General features: G+C 31.4%; 1 protein-coding gene across 1 annotated transcript in view; it reads left to right on the forward strand.

Moving 5' to 3' along the window:
* The window catches only part of LOC129228432 (nephrin-like), a 347,783-nt gene that overhangs the window by 321,206 nt on the left and 14,475 nt on the right, over positions 1-12,102 (forward strand). Inside the window, exons 13-15 of the mRNA XM_054863113.1 lie at positions 7,533-7,776; positions 9,900-10,205; positions 11,242-11,520. Coding sequence (XP_054719088.1) covers positions 7,533-7,776; positions 9,900-10,205; positions 11,242-11,520 — 829 coding nt within the window. The remainder of the gene's footprint in view (positions 1-7,532; positions 7,777-9,899; positions 10,206-11,241; positions 11,521-12,102) is intronic.

The raw sequence follows: 12,102 nt of genomic DNA on the forward strand, positions 1-12,102 counted from the left end.
CTAGAAACTTTCTATCGAACAGTTGCTCCAGGTACTTGAAGTTAATGGAATTTTCGTTTTTGACAGAATTTGATTAATCAGCCCTTGAGTGGTCTTATCTGACTTGAAATGAATGATTAAAGGGAATTGTTTGAATGTTTTGTGAGAATTCATTTTCAAATGTTTAAGTACGGTTTTAGAAATGGTTTGTTATTTAGCTTTGATTGAAGGGTTTCATTAAAGGTTTTTTTTATCGAGTAGCTAGGAAACTTGCACGCGTAGAAAACCGAACACCTTAATATGACTTAATCAGATTGAAATGTTGGCAATATTCATGATAAGATAAATCTGACTTGCTCATTTTTACTTCCTTTACAAAAAAGGAATTATTGTATTTGCCAGAATTTTAGTCGCCAAGTTTTATCATCAACTTGGCCTCAAATTTGGCGATTTTTTTTTTTTTTAATCTGGTTTCAATTTGGCCACTGTTGGTGATATTTAGAGAGTAAACTATTGAATCACATTAAAATTGCCGGTAATGGGGAAATGACATTAAATTGGAGTAAAAGGAAGTCATTTGATGCACGCATTAGCTCGTTTGAACACCAAATCTGGTATTTAAATGATTAACTATCAGTCAGCAAACTACCTTAGCAGTTCTTTCTGCTTAACAAATTACAAACTTATGTGTGATATCTTAAGCAAAAAAAAATGTCATTACCCTTTAAAATCATTACTTTTTTATGAAATGTATAAACCTTAACGTGCGGGACAAGAGATTGACATTTACGTGAAATGGCCCTATTACTGTTATACATTATTGTATTTGTGCTAAAACTAATTACGTATTATTGGTGTAAAAGTACACATGGGGATGAACAATATTCAAACTGTGTTTTCATGTGCATTAAAATAAACAAAACAAAAGACTCAATGCTGTACGATTCTAAAAGTGCTATAGAAAACCTTCTTGTAACTATTACTAAATGGCTGTCATTAAATAATATAATTTAACTAACATAAAATAAACAAAATACCACACAAAATAAATGTAATTGCGTCGGAAGAGAAATAATTTAAGAAGGAAATATTAAAATGAACACATAATTATTTTTGAGATTAATGTGCATGCTCTGCACAGAAATATTGCTTACATCATTAAAGCAACTGTTAAGAGTCATTAGTTTAATTTTAATTTTTAACATTTACATGATAATTTATTAAGAATATTTTAATACAATTATTATTGAAAACAGTTATATCTTTCAAATCAAAATTTTATAATAAATTTATGAAAATATTATTTATTTTTGCCTATTTTTGTGTGTTTATATTTTTCTTATTAAACATTTTGAAACATACATTTTAATTTCCCTTGAAACAAAACATAATTTTATTGAAGTAAGGAAAGTAATAGTCGTGACATAGGCAGATGAAAATATACTCATTATAATTATTCTTTATGTTTAAGTTTTAAGGAAAAGGTAGAAGATGTCATGTCAAAGATTAATGAGAACATTCATGATGAACGGTTTAATTAGATTAATTAATTGCATTAGTTAAAAAGTTTTAAATTTAAACTATGTTTCAAATTTACTTACATTTACGAGATAATTTTTTTTTAACTACTTAGTTTACAAAATGTTATTACTGGCGAATTATATTTTAGGTTTCTATTTTCGTTCTTTCTCTCTTTTCTTTACTGAAAGCATTTTATCTTGTACAGATTTTTTTATTATATTCACTTATTTAATGGTTTTGGATAATTTTGCTTAATGCATAAAATTTTCCTTTTTATGACTCAAAATAAAAGTTTGACAGAGATTGCATAGTAAAAACAGAGTTCCCATAAAACCATTATAATGCAATACAATTTCTAGATTAATAATTTAATAATTGGTGAAACACATTTTAGGTTTCAATGATAGATTACATTTTATTTTAACTTTTTCTTTCTTTTCGTTATTCAAAGCAATTTATCTTATGTCAATTTTTTAAAATTATATTTACTTGTTTAATGGTTTTATTTTGAGCGAAGTATTAATATTTTCTCTTGTATATCTCAAAGTAAAAGTGTGATAGAAATAGGTTAGCAAAACAGATCTCCCATAAAACAATAATGAAGTAATAAAATCTGCAAATGAGTGCTTGCTTTAAATAAAAAAACAAAAACTTATTCCATTAATAGTAAAAATTAACAAAAAAACTAATTTTCGTAGTAAAGTTTATTTTTATTAAAATACTGAAAAAGAATTTTTTTTTCTCCTCTTCTAAAAAGCAGTTTTTTATTCCCACTTGAATTTTATCACTTAACACGTAAAACATCAAAAATGACTTTTCCGCGCGCGGAAAAAAAAGTCTTCAAAAACTTTTCGTTTAAGAGCAGCCAATCTGTTTAATCAATTTACTTTTCCTTTTAATGCATTACTAACGTGATGGACCTACTTTATGAAGTAGCACAGCTGTAGAACTATTCCCTTTTTTGGATAAAAGCGCTAGTAGTGCTCTCCTATCCAATGGAGAAATTGATTAAATTTCCTAAACTAGCCTCTCCACGAGTGAGCGTAAACTAAATCATGATTGAATAAAATATCAATAAATATTCATCGGTAAGTCAAATTTTCCGGTATAAAGCTTTAAAAGAGTTTAAGCATGAAAATTCTACGTATTTATTCGAAATGTTTCCACCTCTTCTTTTATATACGGAATGGCAGGGAATATTCAAGTCTTTATGCACTAACCTCATATGTTATTAATGCCTGCTTATCTGACTTTAATTTTTATTAAGGCTAAAAATATTTTTTTATATAGTGTATAAAAGTGTCTTTATTATGCTATGTTTAACTAAATTACGCAGCTAATTTCATCATACAAAATGTGGCAAAATGATCATCAAAAGTTTATGGGAGCGCTGTTTTCTTAGAATTACACTGTAAAAATGATTCCGAAACGTTCCTGGAAAATAACGGGCAGCTGATGTGCCCGATTTCTGCCAGTAACATATCTTACAAAAACCAGGAACGTTTTCCGCTACAATTCAGTAGACTTACTAAAATTATCCTGGAAGCTTCTTAAAATATTCAGAACTCTTCCCGATTAAAGCCAGTGGAACCTCTGGAATCTTTAAATAAACTGAGATGGGAATACTATAACAGCTTGGCACCTTATTGCATTGGGAGGAAAGCTCCAAAAGCAGTATTGCAACCCTGGCCAAAGCTAGGACAGAATTGCTAGTAAGAATCAAAAATTTTGCTCGCCTGCAATAATTGCCAAGCCACGTTTTCCATAGACTAATTTGTGCCCTTTGGACGCCTTATCAGTCTGGACTGGCTGCAAACGAACTGAAGAGGATACACTTTATAAATAAGCTCAATTAATCTTTAAACCGGGAGCTAAAAATATTTTGTACCACAGTGAGAAGTCTGCATTAGTGCGACTTGTAGCAATTCAGAAAACTTTTTGACAAGGATTCTTGATTTTTCCAGGAAATGAATAAAAACCATAGAAATCCCGAAACGTTACACGGAACTACTCAGTAACGTTTTGGATTTTTTTTAGTGTAGGGGTATAATAGTATTAGCATAGTCAATTCGCATTTGTGAGGAAAGACAACTTTAGGAATGTAGTGTGTGTAATTTATTTTAATGCCTAAGATGATTTTGTGCAATATTTACGCTAGAGTCTTATCATCCAATCCCGACTGCAAAACACATTGATGTCTCCAATAAGGTGCACATTCTTCAGATAAAGGGAGTCTTAAAATCAAAGCAAGATTTGACTTTGGCAACATTTTTGCAGTAATATGTTTGCAATACTGACAAAAGAACAATTTGACGGCTGAGAGTTTAGGGTTAGTAACAATGAAGCATTAGGTGTTAAATCACACGATCTAGGGGACCAATTCTGATCGACGAAACGAGAAAGTATACGCAACCAGGAAATGTCTCAGGCAGTAAACGAATTATTTCATTCGCTGCATACTGCTGTGCTAAGCACAAAAGTCGTATCTGTACTTTTTATTAAAATTGAGTTACGGTCAGAAAGTGGTCCTTTGTCACATATTTCACCTAAATGCAATCTTTCATAGTCATATGTCAATAGGAAGTTTTTTTTAAAAAATCTAAAAAAATTCCATCTGAATCAAATTTATGGAGCCGCACAACTTTAAACGGCAATTTCTCATTTTGTACTCAGCTGCAGATACGACTTACACGGCAGAATAGCATGTGACACGTTCTTGTTGAAACCACATATGCACCACATCAATAGCATCTAAAATTGGCAGAAAAAACTGTTATCCATTCGCGGATATAGAGCACCAGTAACAGTTACTGCTTGACCAGCCTCAACTTTCATCATTTTTAAAATAATTATTTAAAAATGAAAACACGTTGTTGTTTCGTATAACGTTCTATTTTTACAAACCCTAAACTCTCTGCTGTCAAATTGTTCTTTTTTCAGGGTTTCCAACAATTAACTGCAAAAATAGCTGCAAATTCTGCTTTAATTTTGGGACTTCCTTTATAAGCATGAGCACACAGTATAAGGTTAGTTTACATAGGGTATGAAAAATCGGCGCCCCTCCTCTACAATTATCACGAAGAACCTCCCAAGAGCAGGAGCCCCCCCCCCTCCTAACCCCCAAAAAAGAGAAAAATTCCCTAAGAATCAACCCCACTAAAAATTTAACTAACGCAGTCTCTCTTCACCACCCTTAGTTGTACACTTTTGTTTGAATGTTCTTAGAAACAATGCAAGGATAAAACTATATAGCACTTTTTGTTTGCTATGAAGCATTTTCTTTTCGTAAAAGTTACGAACTTAAATTTATATAAGTGCGTCAAGAAACAAATGAATCAATCTATGTTCGGAACGCTTATGGTAATGCGTTCATATTAAGTCATTGTGATTCAATGTTTTGAAAAATGCTTAAAATAGGTTGCTTCTGTCCATTATCCTCTGATTGGTCATATCGTTAGATGTTGCTACGAAACGATTAACGATTTTTTAAATGGAGCCAAATAAAACATTTTTTAAAAACTTTTTCTTCTTCAATTGTTCTACTAAATTCTTTGTCGACGAAATTTAGTTGAGACTTAAACATTTACTTCAGAGATAGTCATGGCTTTAGAGTAATCTGTAATACTAATTTATAGAAAATCTTTATAGCAGATCTATAGACAATAACTAATTTTCAAAACATAGTTTAATGTTTCTCGAAAATATGTCTCAATAACAATCTTTTGAATAGCTAAGTCATCTAGCTCAAGAATGTTTTTAATACTATTAATGTGTGTAATATTTTCTCGAACCTTAAAAACACATCTGCTGCTAACAAAATATCATTTTCTGTGATTTGATAAATTTTATATTATGCCTCACGAAAATATCATTTTCATGAAGGTGTCAGTAAAATACGTTTTGCGTACAAAATTCCCAAAGTCGAAAAGTATATTTTATATATTTAAATGTATTCCAAGTTAATCCAGCGTGAGAAGGCATGCGCAGATTATATACCTCATGAAAAGGAAGCATGCGTGTCAGCCTTTCATGAAATATGCACATATTTCAATGCAGCCAAATACATTTTCTCCACTCCCTTTCGAGCATCCCTTCCTAATGCCTCCCGTTAAATGTGGAAGAATATACAAGAGAAGATCTCAGAACAACAATTCGGGGATGCTCTTGTCCCCATCGACCCTTTACACGAACTGTCTTTCGAAATAAAACTGGGAAAACGGAATTCGGAAAATGTATGCAGTTTTTGTTCTGGAAAGGTAAAAGAATTGATATATGTAGTCTGAGTTGGGAAGAAAAATAGTCCTAAAGCACCTTTCCTGAGGCTTTATGACTAATGTATCTTGTGCCACAAAGTTTTATGGACATTGAAATCACTTTATCTTAGACGCATTTTCCTATGGCTAAGGCTTCAGTAGAATTCGAAGAGAGCACGTTTATCATTTTCTTTTCCATACCTCTCCATGCAACCTCTGTCCTTTCTTTCAAAACGTTTATATTTATTTTATCCCCAGCTCTAGACTCGTAAACTCACTTTTTTTCGCGATTGTGTAACTTGCTAGTTTTGCTTCTCCGGGTTGCTTTTCATTGATTTCCATTAAAGAAGGAGGCCGTGAGAGTTTTGTTATAAGTTGGAGGGGAAAGTAAAAGTAAGATGCTGAAGTTTAAGGGAATTTCGTGAATAGAATAAACGTGTTTTATTCCTATCGACCTAATTTAAAGTCCTTAATCATTAAAACAGTTTTATCGTGAGTAACCGGTATAAACTAAGTGTTATGCAAAGTTTTTCGAAATGTTGAGAATGTGAGAATTTGAAGATGAAATGTTTAAGACAAATGAAAAGGAAAAAATATGATCGAGAACATCATAAATTGTTTTATTGTAAACATATAGTATTAATTATAAGTTTAGATAAAACTAAATAAATATTTTAGTTGGAATAATCAAAGTGAAAATAGTATTTTGAAGCAGAAACCAAAACGTTTACAAAATTACGAAGTGACTTAGATTTTTTTCACAGATTGGTATCACAAATGGATTTGTTTGAAACAAACTCCTATGCGAAATATTTCGTAGTACTTTTACTGAATACTTAAACAATTGACTGCAATGAAAGTCATCTCTTTTATAGCTATATGCAACCGAATGACATACTTGCAAAACAATGGCATAAATAATTCTGGTACAAACATCCAAAAGATTGAAACTTATAAAATCAGACTCAGAACAGGTCACGTCATAATGAAAAAAAAAATGAAAAAAGATGGAACTCCGAAATACTTATGTACATTGCAAAAACTGTGGCCCTGGTACAGATGTGCCCCCAGAACATATTTTCTTTTGTTTTGGCCATCTTGCAACAGATAAGTGATTGTCCAGAGAAGAGATCTTTATTCGGACATTTACCGTGATATAGCTGAAGCAATGTACAAGCCTCCTTCGGTTAACATGGTTAATTCGTTCCGTGTTGTATCGAATCCGTGTTATACGGGACTTTTTTTAAAAATAACTTTTTAACTTATTTTTTATACTAATTAATTATGTACATAGCAAAAATCATGTCAATATGCATCGTGTTATATCGAAACCGTGTTATACGAGACTTAAAAATAAAATGTAAATCAGGGGATGTGTACCGTGTTATATCGAAACCAAGTTTCATAAAAAAACAAAGTAAAACTTATTAGAGTTATCAACCATTAACAGAATGTATTAAACAAAAATGAAATTTCATCTATTTTAAAGATAACATTCGTGTTATATCAAAACCATGAAGTAGTAAATTGAAGTTTCGTACCATGTAATATCAAAACCGTGTTGTACAAGTACCGTGTTATACGAGGGACGCCTGTATAGGACCTTTGGTCCTATATACTGTCCTCCTGTTTTATTTCCCACATCCATAACACGACAACCAAAAAACCATCCATTTAAACTAATAAAACTATTTCAGAGACATATTATCATCCCTTATGTTTTTTACCATTCTTTTAAAGCTGTTAAATTATATATTGTTTAATATTTTTTATCCTTAGGTAACCTTAATATGTGAATGCGCAAGTAGTAATCCACAGGCTGAAATAACTTGGTGGAAGGATGGTTTTCTGATACTTGGAACTCCTGATGGTGTGTTCGAAGCTCCTAATGGAGGTCGTTCCACGAAAAACATTCTTCAGATAAATGTATCCTCCTCAGATGATGGGGCAGTCTATACGTGTCAAGCTACTAATACTGAACTCAAACAAAGCGCACATGATGCTGTAACCATCAATGTTTTGTGTAAGTAGTTTAACTCTTACCCCTAGATTTCAAAAATTATTTTTAACAGGGCGTGCTACATATTTCTAAGTAGGTTTTTAGTTCTCTCCGTCCATAAATGGAAAGTTGATTTATTCCAAAGAACGTAGAGGAATGTAGAACCTTCTAGGCATTTTCGAAAAGAAAGCGGCCTGCTGCAATCAAACAGGTTCTGAACTGTATTAATCGCAAAATGTTAAATACCGGTAGATTAAAATACTTCTTAGATCACTAGTCGCTTTTCTGTCAATTTTGCAGAATGTTATAATGTAATACATCTTTCACCAGACATCATTTTGTTAGAGTCAAACAAAAAATATGTTCATCGAAGGTTTAAAACAGAAACAAACCAGGATTACACAGAAATATCTAAGTATTACAGGGAAACCACGTCTAATTCCGCTACAGACTATACTATCCAGAAATGTTTAATTGGGGATTAGACTATCCTAGTACCTAACTAAACTTTTCTGGGAATTTTTTTGTTCCGTGAATAACGTGGCTACCGCTGACCTGAGCGCAAACCTCAAAACTGTCTTTTCGCTGCAGATTTTTCTTGTGGAAAATAGCAACTGAAATTAAAAAAAAAATAAAATTTCATTTAAACTTTAGGTTGTAAAATAAACAAATAAATAAATAAATAAAGAACATATTTTAATGCTTTATAGGCTCCGTCATAACTACTATATTATAGGAAACAAATGAAGTATCAAGGAACAAAAAAATGTAGGTGTAGAAATTCAAAATTTCGAAATAACTAGCACAAATGATTGAACAAACTTTTATACTATGGGGCAAAAGCTGGTAGAGCTATAGCAGTTCTCACGTAGGTGCTGCTATACAGTACGATTTATAGAAACTTCACTAAAAGCTTATCTAGGATTTGAACTTTGCACGAGTGTTGCTCAAAACGTTAAAACAATTACCGCAATAAAATTGCCAATGAATACAAAACTGATAATAAAACTGCTAGGGATTAAAACTTTTGCTTATGCACTTTGTTTTATATTTTCTTTAAAAAGGCAAATAATTTTAAAATGAGCTCTACTATTGTCGTAAAAAAGTAGTCTCATCCTCTTAACCATAACTTGCGAGATTTAAATGAAATATTTAGTTAACATAGCATTAAAATGACTTTATTCCATTAGTTTTGGCAGTTGTTCATGCTTGCAGTGTCAAGCTCATGCACTATACAAAAGAATTTGACAACGTTCCAAACATTTGTTTCCTTGAAATGGCCGCGGAGGACCTCTAATGATTTAAATTTATTGTGTTTGTGTTAATTCTTAAATGCTGTATTCACGAAGCCATTAAGAAATTTTAAAGCATAATGAATCTTTCGAGTCTTCTCCAGAGAAATATCTTGACATTTGTTTTTGATATCTGTTCAGCTGAAATCGGTTTGTGAAAAAAAATGAGAAAATAATAATAATCATGAATCTTATGCTGGAAATAATCGCCACACTTTTTGATTGATATTTATTTGGTTTGATTCAGGATAGAAAATGAATTTGTAAATAATAGGAGTATTTTGAATGGTTTTTAATTAAGACATATTTTGTTAATTTTTCTACTGCTCCTAAAAAGTAACCTTCGATACCAAAAAAACTAAACACGTTGAAAATTAATACTTTTTCGGTGAGAAAATTTATCTTTGTTTCTTTTCCACCTAAATTTTATCCGATATCAATTCCTTTATTTCTTTTCTTTTTTCTCTAGTCTTTTCTTTCTCTAGTCTTTCGTTTCCGGTTTAAATTTTTTGCACAATAAACATTACTGCAAAAGTATATATAACATAGAATAAGTGCAAGCAACATCGGTTATAAAAGCGCAAATTTTAAAGTTATTTCACAGGTGAATTTCAAAGTTACCCTTCTTTTATGAATCCTATTTTTCAGCCAATAATGTGTAACCATTTTTTTAAATATTTCAGACCGAATAAATGCTCTAGAACACCGTATAATCTCATTAAAAAAATTCCATGAACATTGATACTATCTGCGGATGACGCACGCCAATTGATCACTAACTTCTAATGTAAACAAATCTTTTCATAAAATAAAAAAAGGACTCTATTAGGAATTAACTTATTCTTCTTTCTCCAGACAAACCCGAATTCGAACCAAAACTGTTGCCACAGTATGACGTCATAGAAGGAGAGTCTGCAGCCATTAATGTGTCTGCCAGAGGGAACCCCAATGTGATTCAATATTCCTGGAGCAAAGCAATCAGCGGGACAAAGTCTTCCTTAATGCCAGCAGATTCTAATGATGTGGCAGTTTCTCCAGTTCTGGCCAACGGACCAATTTTCAACTTGACTAATGTCAGGAGAGACCAAGGAGGCCAGTACAGGCTGGAAGCAAGCAACGAGGAAGGAAGCAGCTTTGCTGCCGTTCATTTGAATGTACTCTGTAAGTTTGATGAATAAATAATTTGATTTTCTATTCAAAAGATAGCTCGTAAGATCGCTTGTGATTAAAAAACTTCGAATTTAGATTATTTAAGCATTATTTCAATTTTGGTTACACTTCAACCTGGTCGTTTTAGTTAAATGAGACTAATATATTATTGAATTGTGCTATATTAAAACGTCTTATTTTTAATTGTATTTTTTGGTAACATTTTCATAAATAATCAATAAAGGGTGAAATGTTACCTAAATTTAATATAACATGGATAACACTTATGCTATGCAATATTTTTAAAATTTTTAACAGTGACAGTATTCGTTTAATACGCTCTAAAATATTTCAGTATCTATTTGATAGTGAATTAAATTCAATACACAACAGTTTAAAGCTCTTTTAGTATGGAATTATATATTTTTACTCGAAGTTTTAAAGTAATGATTGCGTAAAACACAGAAAATACTTCTTTGCAAAAAAAAATTGCTTTGAAGTAAAATATTGCAGCAATTAAACTTTGAGCATGTTTGAAGATATTAATAATGATAAATCCTTTAGAAACTAAAAGTTGAAATGTCAATAAATATAAAATTTAAAAAATGTCATGAGCAATATTATTTATTTAAAACATTTGCTTAAAAAGATGAGCTCTCATTTTTACTTTAAAAAGCACAGGCTATAAATAAATAAATAAAACATTTTAAACATTAATAAAAGGTTATTAGTCATAGTGAACCTTAGTTGTATTATAATCTAAAAATAAGAGAAAGTTTTAAGATTCAATTAAAAAAGCATTTTTTGATACTTAGGGATCAAATAATGTAAGGATTTCTTTTAATTACACAATGACAAATGAAAGGCTTAGATTAATAATTAAAAAACCTTAAATAGACCTTATAATAATACGCTTATTTAAGTCTAAATGCATCTGAATTTTGCATAATAAATTTATCAGAAAAATGGATCATTTGCATAATTTGATATAACTTTGTGATCACGAAACTATGTGCATAATATAGCTTACAATTAAACTTCTTTTCAGATTCAGCGTCAATTACCATGGCAACTGATCTTGCTTTGGTTGATCAGGGCTCCAACGCTTTTTTAGAGTGCCAAGTAGATGCCAATCCGTTAGGTGATGATGTTATTCGATGGGATCGCGCCAACTTTGACATGTCCAGAGCAAGACAGAGTTTTGAAAACGGGCGATCTTATCTCATTATCAATAATGTCACGAGAGACGACTCTGGCGTATTTCTTTGCATTGCAGACAATGGAATAGGTGCTGAAGCGCAGAAAGCCTCTACTCTCATAGTAAAACGTGAGTTTCATAAACATATTTTATGTTTTTTCCCTATCGCTTTCTAATAAAAGTGTTGGTTATCTAAGGAAGCGTTTATTATTTAAGAAAATTAATACTGAGAGGGGAAATCGGCCGAACCGGTTTCGAACTCTGGTCCCCCTTGCTCTCAAACCGAACGCGACAACCGAGGCGCTATTTGTAGTTCGAAGCTCGATGGGTCTTTAATGTGAAAAATACAAAAAATGCATTTTATTGATTTAAGTACACTTTAGTCAAAATACAGCATAATTAAGTCAGTTTAAAACTTCGTTCCTTGTATAAATCTATAATTTTACGAAAAAAGAGATTAAAGAAGATTTTTTGAGCTTTACATTTTGAAAAAATAAAAAATTAAATGCTGAGAAGTCAATCGGCCGAACCGGGTATCGAATCTGGCCCGTTTGCTCTCGAGCGAAGTGTATATTATTTATAGTCCCTAAATAGTGTCAGGCTTTTTTTACATAGATGATGCCCTTCTTTTTTTTTTTTTTTTTTTTTTGTAGAAAACTGCCGCCTTTCATTCTACCCCTTTCGTTTCCCCTGTCTCATGTCACAATATAT

The sequence above is a fragment of the Uloborus diversus genome, chromosome 8 (assembly GCF_026930045.1).
Source record: "Uloborus diversus isolate 005 chromosome 8, Udiv.v.3.1, whole genome shotgun sequence".
Lineage (NCBI taxonomy): Eukaryota > Metazoa > Arthropoda > Arachnida > Araneae > Uloboridae > Uloborus > Uloborus diversus.